The sequence below is a fragment of the Solea solea genome, chromosome 13, assembly GCF_958295425.1.
Source record: "Solea solea chromosome 13, fSolSol10.1, whole genome shotgun sequence".
In the NCBI taxonomy this organism is placed as follows: Eukaryota; Metazoa; Chordata; class Actinopteri; order Pleuronectiformes; family Soleidae; genus Solea; species Solea solea.
Window position 1 is genome coordinate 4,227,118 of NC_081146.1, and position 18,546 is coordinate 4,245,663.

An 18,546-nucleotide genomic window follows, 5' to 3' on the forward strand; every position below is an offset into this window, starting at 1 on the left:
TCCCCTGAGGTTGTCTTTGAATCAGTCTATCCAGACAGTCTTTCTTAGACAGAGGACAACCGTTCTCTCTCAGTTCAGCTCCTCTTTCTAATTTTATCACAAAATGTTTGACCTCTAAACTCAGAAATTCTTTGGTTTTCAACAAACACTCTCCCAGCAGCAGTCCCCCCCCCCCCCCCCCCCCATTTGTCTTAAATGTCTCCAAAATGAATTGTGTACTGTGAGTTGTTGTCATCTCTGACCCACAGCACAAAGTGTCTTCCAGGAAAGTCCTACAATAGTTATATTATAATAATTAATAGGAACGCCCTATAGTGTCCGCCATCATCACTGAGATAAATGTAGCTTTTAAAGGTCCCTCAGTGGAAGAAATAAAACCTTCATTTGCAGAGCTTTAAGAAAAGACATTCATTGTTTTATATCTTTATAAAAAGTCAATTCTTCCACTATCATTTGACCATGTTTGTTTACACTCATGTAATTCACCCTGTGCCCGAGAGGGAACGTGAATGTGTCCTTGATGACCATTCTTCAAAACAGTTTTTAAAAATAGTACGTTCCCATGGCATTTTCAGAAGCACCCGGTCACTGACGAGCTCCAGATGTTTCCCAGATGTGCGGCTACACTCCATAGTACGCTAAGACAGGAACACACCACCACAACTACCACCACTCGGAGCCAAAATCCAAACCTATGTGCCTTTATTGTGATGACGTCGTGATCCAAATGTGGTCAAGTGAAATAGCTCTCTCTATGGTGGGTGCAAATAATTCCACATTTATCTTCTCCATGTTCACACTCATCACAATGAGTCACTGTGTTCAGAGCTTTCGCAGTGACTCAGTTTTTCTGAGTGGCAGTGGAACAGCGGGGGGTGGATCACAGACTCTTCATGAATTCTGTGGCATTTTCAGATGTTGTCTTTAAATAAAAAGCAATGTTGACGCTCACTCTTAATGTATTTATTTCTTTTCTAAGGTAAATTTACTTCCACCAGTGCATCCCCAGTCATCCAGCATTCACTGACAACACTTCCGAATGGTCGTATAGTGCCCCCCAGTGGATTAATACAGCAGTACATTCACATGTAGCGATTCACCTGCATGTCAGTCCATTTGCTTTGACAGTTGAGGTGCTAACATTCACATAACAGTGCTCATTTTGATGATATAAATGTATCTTTTAAATCTTTCACTTACACTATTTCCTCCTATTTACATTTGCATATATTACACATTCTGCTGAGTCATAATGTAAATGTTAGTAAAAAAAAAGAAGAAAAAAACTACCTGAAGGCTGTCAGATAAAATAACACAATGTAAAACATTAATTTGCTACTAAGCATAACCCAGTATTTGTCATTTCCAGCATTCAGATATGCTGAAAAACAGTTAAACAGTGCTGTACATCGTTTTCAGAGGCTCTCAGATTGTCCAGCCCAGTGCAAGAGGAGTCGTTTGATCTTAACTTCAACTGTACTTTGTGATGTAACCGTGGTTTGTGTGTCTGCAGTAGAAGAGTCCACTCGTCCTCTTCCTCTCCACTCTGTGGCACAACAAATGTCTGAATCTGCAGTTTGAGGGCCTGCAATGTCCACACAGTGTCAGACAGCCTCCTCAGTCACAGTGTGTGTGTGTGTGTGTGTGTTGGTTATTGCTTCATCCTCAAACTGTGCACTTCCTCCTGGAAAAGACATAAAAAAAGGAATAGTTCAGGTTTTTTGAAGCGTGGTTGTCTGTGGTGTTGACACATAGTCAGCACTGGCTGCAGAGTGAGTTCCCCATCTCACCCCATGCTTGTTCTCGCTAATATCTTGATTATGTTTGATGTTTTATCTCCCTATTAGACAACCTTTTCCAACAGGAAAATTAAGTTTTTGTCACATTGTAAATCACGTATGGTCCATTGCCAGAATCCATAGAGAAAATCATTGATTTGGCATCATGGCCTACAGGAGTTGTTGATCCCCTGCTGCCTCCACCACTAAGTCCATCTGTGTTGTTTTATGACATCTGTGTTTGAAATCCTTTTTTCAGATTTACCTAAGTGACTCAAACTTACCAAATGAGACAGCAACAGCCCAGCAGCTACCATGTCAATGTGAGTTAAAATCAGTTTTTCTTTGTTTTACCACTGGCAGCCAGGTTTTGTGTATAAACGTCGTATACAGGGAAGTGTTTATACCATGCTTCAAACAAACTACAATCACTTAAACAACAAGAGACCTTTTTACAATCAATCCTGCTACTTAAGGGATCACCGCTAAGTGATTTGTGTATTTGACAATGCGCAGCACACACACAGTATGATTGCATGCAAATCTCAAGACACGCTTCACTTACCTGCAGTGCCAGTTGCTTGTTTCTCTCTCTCTGCAGTTCCTGTTTCACTTCCTGTATGTCGTGCCTGATCAAAAGAGACAGAGGCAAAAAGAGGAGACTGTAGACATGAATATGTCTAAATAGGTCAACTGCGCTTTGTGCTGGCACTTCAGTCAAATAACATAAATGGTGCAAGTGGATTTGAAAGTCATTTTTAGTAGATTTGCTGATTAAAACAAATGACTTTGATTTCAACATAAGCGCACATAGTCAACAACACACGGTGCGATTGTGCAGGGAATGTAATTAATTATATTTTTAAATGCTTTACTATGTGCTTGTATCTAAGCTGTAAGAAGAACATGGTCGAATCTGTCACGATGTTGATTATAGTGTGAGAAAAGTCAGTAAAGATGATGCTTTCTGGACCATTTGGAGCCTCCGAAACCCACTTTGCTGCCATGACAATCGTATTGTTGCACTATATTAAACAATACTACATAATATAAGCATTAATGTTACGAGTCCCTCGAAAACGAAAAGATTGCCTGAACAGTCTGTTCAAAGTCTGATATGAGGCTCTATCTTACACAGTTTAGTGCACAGCTCAGACTACAAGTAGTTTCCAAATGACGCAGATGTTATTTGCACACCCAGCACCCACATTGTGTAGGTCTCAAATGCATTTGTGTTCATCTTAAAAGGAGTTGTGGTTGGGCACAGTGTTGGCACATTGCTCTCATGAGGCAGCAGAAAACCACTGCATCATTGACCGACATAAACCTGGTGGTCTAAAGTCAATGGTGTGGTTTTTGGTTGTTTAAACAGTGCATTAGATGCACACACACTCTGCTTGTTACACACACACGGACGACTCCTCCTCTTCCTCATCCTCATATGCATGTACTCATTAGCGCAGGACTGCAGCGTCCTTGACACACGGGCACATCCTTCAGTACAGTACTCATATCTGCTGCTGAGTAAACTCTTTACTAACTCTGATTTAGCTGAGAATCGAAATAACGAGTGCGTCTCGGACAGTGTTCATCGTCTTAAATGTAAAACAACTATTTGTATCATACTGTCACATCATCTGAGTCTGTGCTATTCATAAGATATAAGTTATTTGGGGGTTATTTGTCATTTGCACATCTGGTTTTAGTTTCAAAAACCAAAACCATTAAACTGTTTTACTTTAAATTCAAGTTCAGCATCACCACACTTACTGCACTCTAAGTTTAAAAAAAACAAAACATCTGCTTTTGTGTAAATAACACAACTATAATGGATGCAACTGATAGTATTACACTTGTATCAATAATAATCAAGCACATGCTACTCCGAGGTTGTGGGCGTGTGGCCTCAAATACAATTCTCCTTAGGGCCCTATAAAGGCTTGGGCCGGTGCTGATTATGACTAATATTTCCAGACCCATCTCTCCCAGTGTGATATAAACAAGGCTTGCTTAACAACTGCTGTTAATTTGTGAAGAGATGCCTTTAAAATTAAAATTTTATATTTTTTTGAGACGGGGATGCTCGCTTTCTCTGAAGACACGGCTGCCAGTGGAGACACAAGGACAAACTGATTGTATTCACTTAAGGCGAGCCTTTTGTCACATGGCTAACATCACTTTATCCTTGTGTACATGTTTTACAGCCATGTTTTTCATGTCTCAAGCTGGTTCCTTGCTGAGGGGGGGTGCACTGGGGGGGCAACCAGCTCAGCCTTTACACAACCACCCCTCAAAAAACCTAAACCATCTTTTAATATTGTCTCAAAACTGACACCAGCCTGACCAAATAAGTATGATCACAGGGTTAGTTGTGGTACTTTTACAGGTGTGACTTAAGTGAAAGAATAGTGACAAGTGATGTATGACATGCATTATTCAAAAATGGTAGCAATATATGGACCTGTTGAGTCATTTCATTAATCTACTCCAGTTAAAACATATACGCAGAGCCACAAATCCTGTGTCTGTAAGTGCACACGCTCATGTTGACCAAACAGAACTTTGTTTTGTTTAATACCAAAGACATTAGAAATGCTAAATGTCTCTATTAGTTGAGGAACGGCTGATAATCTTGTAACTGTCCAGTGGTTCAAACTTGGCAGGTAACTTACTAAGGATACCACTTTGAGAAATGCAAGGGAACGTTGTTACTGATTGGTCACGACCTGCATGTGCTTTGTCCACAATCGTCATAAGTTCATTTTAAATGTGATACACGTCAGGGTTCCAGACATTGCAAATGAGTTACTCACGCGTGTCGTGTCTGTAGCAGCTCCAGAGCCATTCTCAGCTCTTTGATCTCAGCCTGCAGGCTTTCCAATGTCGGCTTTTCTTTCGGGCCCACAGCACGGCCCTCCACAACTACTTTGGGTGGTAATGGTCGAGCAGGAGGCGGCGTCTTGGGTTGAGGCTCAGGCTTTGGAGGTGATGGCAGGAGATTTTCGGTACCCTGAAATGAACAATCCTTAGATAGTTTTAATCTCATCTCAGTTTTTTATTCCAACACTTGTGTATTGCATATAAAAGTCAGTCAAAACCACAAACCTTTTTCAAGCCAGGTAAAATCTCTGGCTGGAACCTCTTTGAAAGTTGTTCTGGTTCTGTCTGGTCAGTGACAGTCTGTGGAAGTGGGTCAGATTCGGCCATAAATGTAATGACATTCAGTTCTCACAACTTTCATACGAGCTCTCCATTTCCAGTCAGACCCAAACTTGCTGCCTTCACAGTAAAGTGGGAATATAAAAACGTGGGTGTGTCTAACATTTGGGTCTTTTCACCTGCTCAAACACATCGTATGGCTGTGTTGCACTCAGATCTGTTGACATTGAAATTCTTATCTCTTGCTCATTTATGACTTTTCTTGTGTAGTTGTTGAAAATGGGTGAGTCAGGGAAATGTGTAGTAGTGCATATGGCATACTTTGGAAAAGCTTTTCTATCATTGACTTTAAAAGTCACAACCACATAAGCAACAATGTCGTCACATCTGGGCTACAGTAATCAAGTCTGTCATTTAAAAAAACTATATTGTAGTAATAAGAGTTACACACAAATGATGTTGCACTGTTTCAGTTCAACAGAGGCAGACTAAGGATATTGGAGTTCTAAAGCAACAGTTGTCATAAAGAAATCAAAAGAGTGGCCATACTGTTGTGACTTGGCCTGATGGCGGTCGCCTCTGAGGGGGTTTGGCTCTGTTTGCTGTAGGATGGCTCAGCTTTTCCGTCTCCACATCCACTCCATCAAACTGTTCACTTTCTTTCTCCTCAGCTTGTTTTGGTGAAGGAGCCGCGTCACCATTGGTTCTACTGGAAATAAGAAATAAGTTATGAAGTAAATAAAAAGTGTGGGAAATAGTCAACTGTGGTGCACAGACTGTTCAGTTTCAATGTTTGTTCTGGTTTCCTCGGCTTTGATAGCTGCAGGTGCAAAGCATGGCAGCTGTTTGTCTTCCTGGCATGTGTTTCACTTTCACGGTATAAATGAAATGAGGGTGTGAAAAACAACTTCATTCCCAGATGCATCATGCTTCTCATTAAAAGGATTATGAATTGACGCAGAAAGGTCAGTAATCAGAAATTAAACAAAAACCAAAACACCCTCAGACGTCTGTATTTTTGCTAACTCCGGTTAAAACGTTACAGGACTTTCAAAATCCTGGTTTTATCCTATTTGTATGTTTTCAAAGGAAAACAGTGATGCATTAAGAGCATCAATGATCATTTTACCATGGAATTGTAGCCCTTTTTTAATTTTTAAAGATGGCAATCTTGACCAAGATGGATATCTTGACCCAATTCATATCAGCTAAAGCAAATTTGTGCGTAATATAGTGACTCATTTACAGCCATATCAGTCACACCTTATATAATTTTTAATTGATAAAGACATAATTCCTGTAATTTAAATAAATGTTATTTAAAACATATTCACAAACATCTTAACTGAAAGGTTGGACAATTCTGGACCTAAAATGAATCTCCTGTAACTCATCTGTAGTGTGAGTTGAAATGTAAAGTGAAATGGTGGCAGGTCTCCAGAGTTGCATCTCAGCTTCAGTAACCTTTAAACACAGGTTTTTATCAGATATGACGCTTTTAAACGACCAGACTAAATGTTAAGAACTGGGGAAAGTTTATGTAACAGTAAGAGCCGTTCTGTGAGAAGCTGGAAAATGATCCCTCCCAACCATTTTTGGAAACTATTTTTATAAAAGGTCACCCACTATTAGCAGCCCCCTTATGACAGGGCTGTTTATGTTTTCTCAGTTGTGTCTCTGTGAGTGTAATTTTGCAAGCACATGTTTGTGTGCGTGTTTTGCTCAGGAAACAGGAAATGGGCTGCGCTTGTGTGTTTAGGCTCGATCTGACTCATCCCACAGTTTCCACTGAGCCCACTAAAGGTCGGGCATCCTGGCATTCTTCTTTTAAGGAAACCATGGCAACTGGTGGCAGCAACAAAAACCTTTAACATCTAAAGGCTCCGCTGCTGGTGCCAGACCATAGAGGAGAAAGTGTTCCTGACATTTCCCGCAAGTGCTTCTCTTTTGCCTCAGAAAGGTTGCAGATGAATCACTGCTCATGGCACCGAGTAAGGAATATAATGCTAATTGTTGTGCATGAAGAGAAATGGTGCAAGAGAGCATCACAACTGTGTGACAGCACTCACTTGGGTGAAACCTTGTTAGGTTTGTCTTTGACAGGAGGCGGACTTGGCTTGTTGAATGATGGCAGCTTGACTTTGGTTGGAGGATTGCTTCTCAGGTCCTTAACTTCTGGTTTATCATCTGTGAAGTAGATTCATCACATTACTCCTTATTTTTTTTTTATTGGACTAAATATGTCCCAGTATAATGATTTGTTTATTAATGTATACCGTTCATCTTTGCTGGACCACCTTTCTCCATTGGTGTTGCCTCGGCCTTCACTGAAAAAAAAAAGAACATTAAAATTAAATTAACCCCAAATAGTTGCATGTTGGTATGTTCTGTGCACTTAATTGAGCAGTGACTGCACAAACTGTAAACTTAAACAGACATCATCTCTCTTTCTTTCCCCTGGCTCGGCTCATTCTGTCTCTGTTTCTGTTATTATATCTAACTTTTACAACATCGTCTTCTGTTTTTTAAACAGAAAGTTAACAGTGCAACTACAGTGCTGGCATGTGTGCTACATTGTTCTGAGTCATCTTTACAGGGAACTTTTTTAAATTTGGCAAAGTAAAAGATCATTTATGTTCCGTGCCGTTTCCCTCCGGACGTGGCCTGTGATTTGGTGAACAATCCCTTAAATATTCTTTAATGTTTTCAAAGTCACATCAGACTCTAGGACATTTCCCGGTTCTATCAAATCTGCGGTTGGCCGTCGCATCTCCTGTGTGGGTTGTTCTGTGATATAATTCAAAGTAAAGACCTTTTTATTGCAATACATTTGCACGTTATTAATTATCAAACCTGTGTCCAGTCAATATGAGCTTTCAAATTAGTCTCACTGAGTGATATTGTGGCTTTTATTTTATCAGACCAGGTATTTTTAAAACATTTTTTTTTTAAAGCATTAAGCATTGACCGAAATAAACATATAAATAAATAAATAAGGTCATTTGCACGGATTGGGCTATTTACAAAAAAAGTACCACATCCTTAAGAGGTGAAATATAATCACGGGTACCTCACAATATGATATACATGGTCCACAATACCAATAACGATTGTATGATAATCCATGTATTGCAAGACATAATAGCGATACACAATATCTCAATATCTGTGTAACTGAAGAAAACAAAACATCCGTGAAAAGTTAAAAGTGCAGGATTTCTCTATTCATTCACAACATGGAGAACAAAATCCATAAACTCGGATGGAGCATCTCGTAACATGGCTTTCTCCACCATCACCACTGTAAACTCCCTCTTCAGCCAGCATCTCCACGAGGAGACATGAAGTAGCGATGCCTGGCGAGTGAAACTGGCCGGGACTGTTTACTTTAGAGTGCCTTCATTTGTTAATTAAAATAGCGGTATTTGCCCTGGCGTATCGACTATCGTATCGTGCAAGGAAGGATGGTGAGATTTCACCAACTCGATATTTTGACCTACCCCTAGTCCTGAGCCAAGCAAGCTCTCCTCCTCTGGAAGTACCCGTGTGTTTTTACACCAGCTTATCATTGCTGCATGTTGACTCGATGAGTTTTTTTTTCCTGTGACCCAATTGTTTTCACTTCATTAGTTACACCACAATGGTGAAGCACCGGCCAATCAAGTCATGTTATACAAATACTGCAGACAATCAAATCACGCTAATGCATTTCAGCTCCAACACTTCACCGTCCAAACGGAGTTCTCAGACAAGGCTGCTCTTCCCATCGCCAGTATTTTTATCAGTCAGAAAATGTCATGAGGTCAGGTTTGGTCACGTTAATGGTAATAGTCTATTGTAGTGAAATAAAAAAAATAACGTGTAAAAAAAGAGATAATGGGTACAAAGTACAAAGGATTCACCAAGTGTCTCTCTTTATATCCAGAGTGTGCTATTTATGACAGGATAACGTCCACTGTGCGTTGTGTTCAACGTCCTTTTTACTCCAACAATAATAAAACCACCACGGTTGGATTATATGAACACTTATCAGTAGTTACAGTTGGTCAAGAGTTGATAAAGAAGAACTGATGGTCCGTAAGTGTAAGACTGAAAGTTTATTGTACTCGTAGGTGCTGGTGGTAACTCTTAAGGTGGGACTTGTATCTGTGTGTGTGTGTGTGTGTGTGTGTGTGTGTGTGTGTGTGGTCATGGGGCTCGTAACTACTGTCCTTTGCTGTGTCCATAAATCGATGCTACAACCACCTGCATGACAGTCAGAGTAGCTTCAGCTTATTCTAACTGTGTTTGGCTCCCATAAAAAAAATATAGAACGCTTGTCAGTTTCAGGTTGTGTTCAGTCGATATTCTCTCGGGCTTGGTCAGGTTCAGCCAAGAACAGCAGAAACTATATCATCATTGCTTTGGCAGCATTAGCAACTCTTTGCTACTCTGCAAACTACTTGTAGCCACCTCATGCCCACTGTTAAGAATGAAAGTAATATTAACTGAATTATTATCAATTATTCACAATGTTTTTGCAAAAAGTTGTTGTGTTGCATTTGATAAAGCGTTCTATCTCTTCTGGTCTACATATATTGTAAGCTGCAGTTGCATGGAATGGCAGAGATCATTGCAAACTACATGAGAGGAATTTATTATTAATTTAATACAACAGTGCCTGTTTGCAATCAAAGTCTAAATACGTGACACCAGATAGCATCTGTAAGGAAACCTTGGTTACATACCGGCTTATATTTCAAATAAAATCTAAGAAGAAGAACTGAAATCGAGCACAACGCTTTGCATAAAACTCCTCAGACTCTGACAATAACAGAGCAGATGACAACACAAGAAGCCTACCTTGACTTTTCAAAGCATTGTGTAACATTCCCTCAATCACAACACACAATCCACTCAGCACTTGTAGCTCAACCGCTGCTTCTTGTGCTGGTTGTAAAAATCTGTGCGACACAGCTCTCCTCTCCTCAACTACACCCCCCCCTCCCGCTTCCTCCAAGACTCTTGAACTGTGCCACATGACCAGTCTAACCATCCCCCCCCCCATTTCACTATAGTCTGAGACTTCCTGTGAGATACTGTGCTCAGGAAAAACGTCATGCTGTACAGAGCGGTGGTGATGTAGAAAACGTGACAGTGCTGATATTTAGTTAGTTTAGGTAACATTTCTGAAGTTTTTAGCACATTATGTACAAGTGTTTATCCACCAATGTGTTAACAGATATGCATTATAATTCCAACCAAGTGTGAGGAGGAATTGTGGAGAGCGACATTATTTGGTAAAATGTTTTTGCAAAATTTGCATCTTGCACCACTGAGAGCGTTCCTAAACTGAAACCTAACCGTAAGCCACATCCTGCTTTCTGCATCTTGCAGGCTTTGTTTCCACATCTTTTTGTTTCAAGTGCTGTTAATGGGCTTTTCATTTTTTTTTAGGGCTACTCAACTAAAATAAATGTACATTTATTTTTGTGGCAATTCAAGGTCTAATGTCTCAAATTTGGAACCTAGCAATAGCTGTAACCTCTATATGTAAACCCTACATTTGTACAGCATGTATATTGCAGGATTGAGTCCCTATCAAAATACATTATATAAATAAATTAAATTAGAATGAAAACCAAATAAAAAAAACTATGCATCATTTAAATGCATCATTTAAATGATGCATTTCTTTAAGTGAGGAGAAAACAGCCTTTGCCTGATGACTAAATGAATAGCTTAACAAGTTTGTGAAGCTAATTATATTCGGTGAAAATAGTCAGTGGCTCTCAAACTTTTTATACCAAGAACCACCTGAGGAAACTAGGTTAAAATACAGTGGTGTAAATAGAGCAAAGTTAGCTTCCTCACATATACTTCACACTGGTATAGTGAAATTAGGTCAAGATGGGGGGAGAGATAAGGTGACTGTAATTATGGTTATATTATTATTATATCTATATTTATTTATTTAATTAATTAATTAACATGTTCTGTCATTTTGTTTAATTTTCTATGCACACTGGTCAGAATTCCTCAGCTCCACTCTGATCACATACCCTGGTATATATAGTAGAACAATATTTCCACCACAGGAAGCTTGCGTACCTCTGGTGGTACACATACCACAGTTTGAGAACCATGGTTTTATGTAATTATGAAATTTAAAAACATAAATACAATTATAATGCCAGAAAATGTGTAATTTTAGTTGAAAATCATTACTTTGTATGGTCGCATGAAAACATCAAAGGTTTTTTTTTTTTTAAAGGTTTTTAATTTGAAACAAATTGAAATAATGAATAAAGTTATCTTGCAGTATAGTGTGTTAATATGTAGAGGCTTACTAAAGGAGGTCCTACAGAGGCACATTGAAATAATGGCATTGACCAGGGGACCATTGTGACTGCTTTTATACCACATGCCAAAAAAGCACCCAGCCCTGTGATGTTGCCAATTTGTCCATCTGCTGAAACGGCACACAGTCGGGCCAAACACCACTGCAGCCAGAACTCACGAGTCAAACGAGAACCTTGAAAACACGAAAGCCCAACCCAGCTTATGTCCCCGTGCTACTGGATACACACTGTTCTCCTACCTGAGAGTCTCTTGTTGATGTTGCGTGCAGGCGGTTGGCTCGTGGTCCCAGACTAAAAGAAGAGAGATGGAAAACTCAACATGCTGCCTCGCATTTCCCCTTGTGCATTAAAGACATCTCTATTCTGCGCACTCTTTCCACTGGGGGAATTTTCAGTGAGTAATTCCCAAACAGAGGATGTTAAAGAGAAGGCTGAGTCACTGCAGTGGCTGCAGTCTTCAGCCTGCTGAAGATAAACACACATTTTGCAGTCAAGACATCTCAAAAATAATAAAAGAAAAAATAAATGTATAGCCAATATTAGTTACTATAAAGCGTGTCCTGCAGTGGTCTAACACCTCTGGAATCTGTGGAAGCTCAGATATATATGAGACTGTGAGTTAGGTTCACTCACTTGTAGACTGTCCACTGGCGGTATCACCATGACAAAGTTATCAGGAAAGAGGCCACAGCGTCCGTTCAGCTCGCCCTCAAACCAGCCTTCATCTTCTGTTTCCTTCAGATGGAGATTAAAGAGTCACATTAGAAGCTCAAACTGGGTTAGGGATGTGAAATGACTGCATGAGAGGTCACCAAATGGCTGCTTTGTTTATCGATTTATCGTGGATGCCGTCTCCATAATGTTTCTTTATCATAGGACTTCATGAGTGAAGTGAGTTGTTGTCCTTGTTTTTGTCCTAAAGGTGCTTGATGCTAATTCTGTCACACAAGGAAACAAATATTGTCTGTGTAAATAGTAGAGTACTAATACCTTGAGTAAATATTGACATCACACACGTTCTGTGTGTGTGTGTGTGTTGTTATCAAGCCTTTGTTTTGGCCAGTCCAGCAGTTGCATTTGAGTACAACAGGATATCCCAAATACGCTGCGTTCAAATAGCATTGTTTACCATCTTCACCAGATGAGCCCATTTGAACATTAACCTCTTCACATTTATGAGCCGTTAACTCGATGTTTCTGGGAAAATCTTCTGTCAACTTCAGGATGTCCTGCGTATGTTGTGATTACATGTTTACCACGTCAGCCTGAACGCAGCAACAGATACTGTGAGTCAAGCTGCTCTGAAGAAACTGAAAGTAGTTGAACGTGTCTGACTTTTCTCAGAAGAAGGCTTGCTCTTTGGCTAAATAGACTTTATAAACACGGAGCGATATAACATTAGGGTCAATACTGATCTGGCGTTTCTGTGATGGAGAACCAAAGTGGACCAGATTGTCTCAGATATAGCTGGTCTTCCCTGGACTCGTATGTAACTTGATGTAGACATTATTATGTTTCAGGTCTGTTTTTATAGGTGACTGGCTAGAATATACTAAGCTATGGCATTAACTCTCACAATTGCTTTTGCTTTGTCTAAGAGGCTCAAGTCATACGTGCTCAAGTATTACATCAGCACCTTTTGAACACGTGTGCGTCATCTTGTGCTCTGTGACACATGGTTTCCTTGAGAAGCGACACAACCAGTTGGTTGTGTAGATAATACGACTAATTAGTTAGAAAAGGAACCGGCACCTGGCGGAGTTTGTCCGTCAAACGCATGACATCATGAGCAAAAACAAAACATCTCAGTCCATAACCACAAAATGGGCTCACACCTTCCTCAGTATCACAACAATGTCTCCCTTTTTCAGCTCCAGCTCGTCCTCCGCTTTAGCCTTGTAGTCAAACATGACTTGGCAATACTCCACCGCTGAGGAGACACAATGAGAACTTTGTTAAGAGTGTTGTAGACCCTGTGTGTGTGTATGGGAGTAAGAGGTTTCAGCAGTAATGATTAATCTTAACAGCCCAGTCATGACTAACTGCAGATAAAAGCTGTGAACCTCTGACCTCTGATGGGAGTTCCACACACCTGTGCACTGATTATTTAAAATGTGTTACTGTGAGTTTTGAAATGTGACTCCACCCATGAACCATTCTGGTAAAAGTATGTAAAATCTCACGTGTATCGCGTTGCTGGTATGTCATGAAATAAACCTGTTTGTTTGCTATTCAAATGCTGTCCAAAATTAGATCCGTCTGACGTGAGAATGTCCTTGAGGTGTGACTTTGAAAACACTTAAGCTACAATTTACAAACAAAGAAACAAACAATACTGACTTTTAGACAGAAGAATGACAAACTGACCTTTCTTGTCTTTTTTCCTCAGACTTGCTTTTTGAGACATCTTCATCGAGACAAAAACAAAATGAATTTAATGAATGAAAATGGCTGGTGTGTGTTCCAGAGAAGGTATTTCTCTTGTACGTACCTCCTTACAGAACACTGCGTCTGTCAGTTTGGGTCTTGTCTTGCCCTCACTGTGCTTGCCGTCTGTAAAGGGAGTATGAACAATCCTGACTTCAGCAGTTTTTTACGCTTTATAGTTTAAATGTGAAACTCAGACTAACCTTTGGGAGAAACAAAGATTTCTTTGACAAAATTGGAAGGAAACGCTCCGACTTTGCCGTTTTTCACTCCCATCCACCATCCATCTTCAATCTGATCAGGAGAGATCACACCGAGAGAAGAGCGACAGTTTTTAAAGACGTAATAAGCAATGTGTGAGTTTAATGTAGTGTGAAACTTCTGTACTGATCTAGAGATCACAATCCCCAAGCTCTGATGGTTTGACAGTTTGAAGATTTTACATGAATTCAATTATGTAACACTGGCGTTTGTCTGTGAAACAGTATGTCAGGCTGTAGGCCGAATACAAAACAACACTGACACCTATGACTCCAATCAGTTTCAAGATAAAATCCTCTTGAGAACAATGGCAGTCGAGATATTTCACCAAAACTTGAGTACAACACGCAGGTTTCAGAATTACTTTGCTTAGGGCACCTCAACTGTCGCCTGCTACAACTTGTGTGCAGAGCGCGTTAAGTCAATGACATTTGTGTTTGAGCGGCGCTGAAAAAGAGACTTTACCTCTTTGATGATCTCAAGAGTTTCACCGACTACAAGCTCCAGCTCATCATCATTTAGAGCGTGGTAGGCGAAGAGTACCTCACATCTTCTCGTCTGTTTTATCCTCTTTGCTGAAGACACAATGAAAGAATCGTCAACCCCATCAGCAGAGCTCATAACCCACTGCTAATAATCTTAACAAAGGGGGGGGGGACGTCAACTTTTAAAGGGATACAAAGCAAATTACTGGGTGCTGGTTCACGTTTCTGTCGTGTCTGATCTCTAAAAGACTCTTGTCTGTCTTTATGTGTCTTATTTTCATACGTTATAATTAGGCTTTGTGTGGTGAGGATGTGGTAAACATACATTTACTGTCAGCTTGCTCGCTACAGCGTCTCGCTGAGCGCATGCACCACATCGACCACAACTCGAACAACTTGTGATTTCAGGCTGTAACAGTTACAGCAGATAAACCAACCAGATTTGAGTAGCATTGTCAAGTCTATTTTTAAGTCAACTCTATAATGCATGCTAAAACCAGGACGTCACGTTACAGTAAGTGCAGACACAAGGAAATGAAATGTATTAAAATCATCTGTTACTGACTGGCACTGATCTAATCCACCAGGTGCTGTCATGCTGGGAGACAGTTAAATCTTGATTTTGCATGTTTCAACAGATTTAATGGATAGTTAATGGAAGGTTTCATTCCAAATGGCAACATTGTCCACCTGAAAACAAAAGACTACAATATCCACTGCGGTTTCATATTATATAAGGAAAATAGATACAATTCTTTAAACTTTTTATTTTATTAACGGTGAAATAATCATGATTTGCTTACATACTTTTTCTAATGCTTCGCGGTTCCCTCTTGCTGTCACCCATCAAATAGACTGGCACTTCCTGTAAAAAAACAAAACAAAACAGAAGGAGGCATACTGTAACACCTCGGATGAGCATGAGCCCACACATTGCAGTGAATGGTGTGGTGTTAAAAAAAATGACCTTGACAAAGTTTGCAGGGAAGATGCCTCTCTTTCCTCGCAGCTCCCCCTCCAGCCAGCCCTCCTCGCCAGCCTTGGTTACTTTCTTGACCACATCTCCTGCCCTTATTGTGATCTCGTCTCCCATGGTGCCCTCGAAGTCGATCAGCACCAGCACCTCTGCAGTGGGAGCCGTAAATGGGGCAGAAAATTAGATTCTGTGTGCACAAAGGCTGGTGAGGAAAGTAGAAAGTTGATGTGTCCTGACATTTCAAAAAGCACTAAAACGTAGTGAGGGATAAAAGCAGCGAGTGGAATGTGGATTACTACAGATCAACCCAGACGTTTTCTTCATTTAGTAATCATTCCTAACAAGTAGTGAACAGTTTTCCCCCTGCAACATTAAAAGAACTTTAGATATCGTTGGTTTGTTTTCTAACATGCACTGACATGCATACAAAAGTGTTTACCCTGTACACACAGCTGCATATAATTAGCCTGGGCCAAAGAGCTGTTCAGTGGGAATCGTGCCACTTCTTCTCATTTGCATTTCAATTTAACTTGGTCAAATGTACAGCCTTTGTGCTGAAGTCCTCCGAGTCCAGTAAACAACAAGCCATGAGATGAAAAATAATAGAGATTCTGTTTATTTCTCCAAAAGAAGAAGCAATACTGCAGACTCACCCATTGTGTGTTTCTTTCTTCCTCCCTTCCTTCCTCTGATTTGAAACTAATTCCTTCACAAAGCAACAGACAAACTCATGAATAGAAGGAGAACTGAGAGAGTCTGGCTGTGTTCTGTTCTCTTAAGACGCAGATACAGAGCAGTCAAGGCCCTTCTTCTTCCTACTTGTCAAACATTAACATTGAGCAACTTTTCCTGAGGCGAGTCATGACAAGTCAACAGCAAGGAAGGAGTAGGACGGGTCATACAGTCGAGACAGAGAGAGAGCGAGAGAGAGCATGGGAGAGAGAGAGAGAGAGCAAGGGGGAGAGAAACAGGCAGGACAGGTTTGTGTGTACAACTTAAAAAGCAGCGTAACAATAAAGTTTATCTGCAGTAGCAAACAAGAGAAAAGAATTGGAGCACAAAAGGCCACATAAAGCAAAACAATTACACTTTACTAATACAAAACAATCTTATCTTTTTACTATAGCATAAAAAACCTTGATCAAAAAGGACTTTGTTACAGTTTATTCGTATTTGTAGATTGGAATTTCTTCCTGTAATGCTGCTTTTGTCTGCTGCCATTTATAGAAAGCAGAACCAAGGTATTTTCCAATCAAATGCACTCATTTGTTACATAAAGACTGCCGTTGTTGCATTTCAAGTTATCCTATTAATATGTTGGTCATCATTTACGGAGGCTGACTCCATTGAAGTACTTCCTCATTTTTGCTTCTGTTGACAAATTTAGTGGTGTCAGGAAAGACTTAGTGGTTGTCACCGGCCTCTTTTGTCCTGGCCTGCGTTCAGTCTTATACAAACTGCCACACATGGCGCTAAGATGTACATATGATTATGACTGATTGTGATTATATAACCATCATGACTCTGACTAAGGAGCAATAAATCACAGAAGAAAACGACCACTTTATGGTGTGTTTTGACAATAAAAGTATCATTACAGAACACTGGCTACAGGTACTAGTTATGAAATAAAAAGAAAAAAACAATGTTCACATAATGCTGATTAAGCCTCCATGTGACTTCCTTTTCATAGAACAGTGTTTCCCAGTGACATTAGCATGCTGCTCACAGGAAGTAGTTCTATGTTGAGACAACAGCAACATTGTTCTAGTAAAGCGAGATGGAGGCACACAGGTTGGAGTGTGACTGAAAACACAAAGCATCCACAAAAACTTTAACTTCTACCTGGCCTCTTGCCCCTGCCCACATCTGTGCTGCCGCTGTATACGCACAAATGCTCCCTCAGTCAGGTCTGATAGTATTGCTGGACAGAGCCTGTTTTCAGATGAAGAACAGAAAACAGTGTACAGATTACTGTTTCTATAAGAGTCCAACACGTCTGTGAGTCAGTACTGTTCCTGTTGAACGAGGCTTAAACATTTAAAAATAGACCGGACCTCTGGACACCTTATTTATTCACTTTTGTTGAATGTATGTTAAGTTATGTTGATGTTTACGTTTAATGTACAGCGTGTGTTGGATAAAACCAGAGTCAAATTCCCTGTATGTGTTCACATACTTGGCCAATAAAGCTGATTCTGATTCTGATATGTTTTATAGCTGCAATTATTTAGCAATTACTCAATTATTGGCAAATATTTTTAATTTATTTTTTAAATGTTTCTAATAACTGAAAACAAGCTCTGTGATTTTGTGTATTTTCTAGTTTATTTGCTTCATATAACAAATAAATAATTAAAACAGAATCATTTTGGTTTGTGGACAAAACAAGACATTTGAAAACATTATTTTGAGGATTTTTTGAGATTTTATTGACCAAACAACAGATTCATTGATAAAATCGTCAAATCGTCAGATTAATGTGCTGCCATTACTATTGTGGGGTGACGGTAGCTCAGTGGTATAGCGAGTCATCTTTCACTTCAAAGGTTGTGGGTTTGATTCCTGGCTCCGCTAGTCTACATGTCTGTTTCCTTGGGCAAGACACTGTGGAAAAAGTGGTTGAATGTAAAAACTGTGCTATATACAGAGCGTTTAACATGGTCTCTGGTCATAGTGACTCTCTTCCTGCTCACAGTGACGGCTGCATGGAGAGTCATCTTAAGCTGGTGATAGATTATGTAACATTATTTGAAGAGAAAAAAAAACCTCTTTAGAAACCTTTGCCAGATTAATCTGTAGAGCCAGTGATCTTCGCCCAGAGTAGAGCATATTAATCTTATTCTGATCACATGAGGCATCCTCACTGGTGATCCACAATTAGAGGTCCTGTAGGTGCCACGAACAATAATAATGACTAAGAAGGTATTCATTTCCCGCAGAGAGTGCCGAATAATCTTGCTGAGGGTGTGTCTGTGTTGGAATGGGCTGTAAAATGTAGTAGGAGGTAGTGACTGTGCATAATGATCAATAAAGCTGGTTAGTTACCAACAGTAGTTGGGGAATGACTCGGCATTCCCAGCGAACAAGGATAATAATAGGTCCACAGATTGTTCTGG

At 40.0% G+C, this 18,546-nt stretch overlaps 1 protein-coding gene across 2 annotated transcripts; it reads right to left on the reverse strand.

Annotated features, from left to right (window-relative positions):
• Positions 1-941: 941 nt before the first annotated feature.
• sh3d21 (SH3 domain containing 21) lies at positions 942-16,309 on the reverse strand. 2 transcript variants are annotated; one of them, XM_058648668.1, is made up of 17 exons: positions 16,081-16,309; positions 15,419-15,576; positions 15,259-15,316; positions 14,432-14,541; positions 13,909-13,999; positions 13,770-13,831; positions 13,646-13,685; positions 13,114-13,208; positions 11,912-12,013; positions 11,518-11,569; positions 7,214-7,264; positions 7,007-7,124; positions 5,487-5,643; positions 4,884-4,958; positions 4,592-4,788; positions 2,344-2,407; positions 942-1,684 (listed from the first exon to the last, which is right to left on the reverse strand). In XM_058648668.1, the coding sequence occupies exons 1-17, from the start codon at positions 16,082-16,084 to the stop codon at positions 1,652-1,654; spliced, it is 1,467 nt and encodes a 488-aa protein (XP_058504651.1). In that variant the 5' UTR covers positions 16,085-16,309; the 3' UTR covers positions 942-1,651. The 2 variants fall into 2 exon arrangements, with proteins under 2 accessions (XP_058504651.1, XP_058504650.1); XM_058648667.1 differs by having other exon boundaries at positions 5,487-5,646; positions 16,081-16,307.
• Positions 16,310-18,546: the final 2,237 nt, after the last annotated feature.

Excerpts from the sequence above, each read along its gene's own strand:
- sh3d21 (XM_058648667.1), bottom strand. Across the intron at positions 12,014-13,113 it reads TTGTTGTGATACTGAGGAAG|GAAACAGAAGATGAAGGCTG; the intron begins GTGTGAGCCCAT and ends CTCCATCTGAAG. Across the intron at positions 5,647-7,006 it reads CCTAACAAGGTTTCACCCAA|TAGAACCAATGGTGACGCGG; the intron begins GTGAGTGCTGTC and ends TCTTATTTCCAG.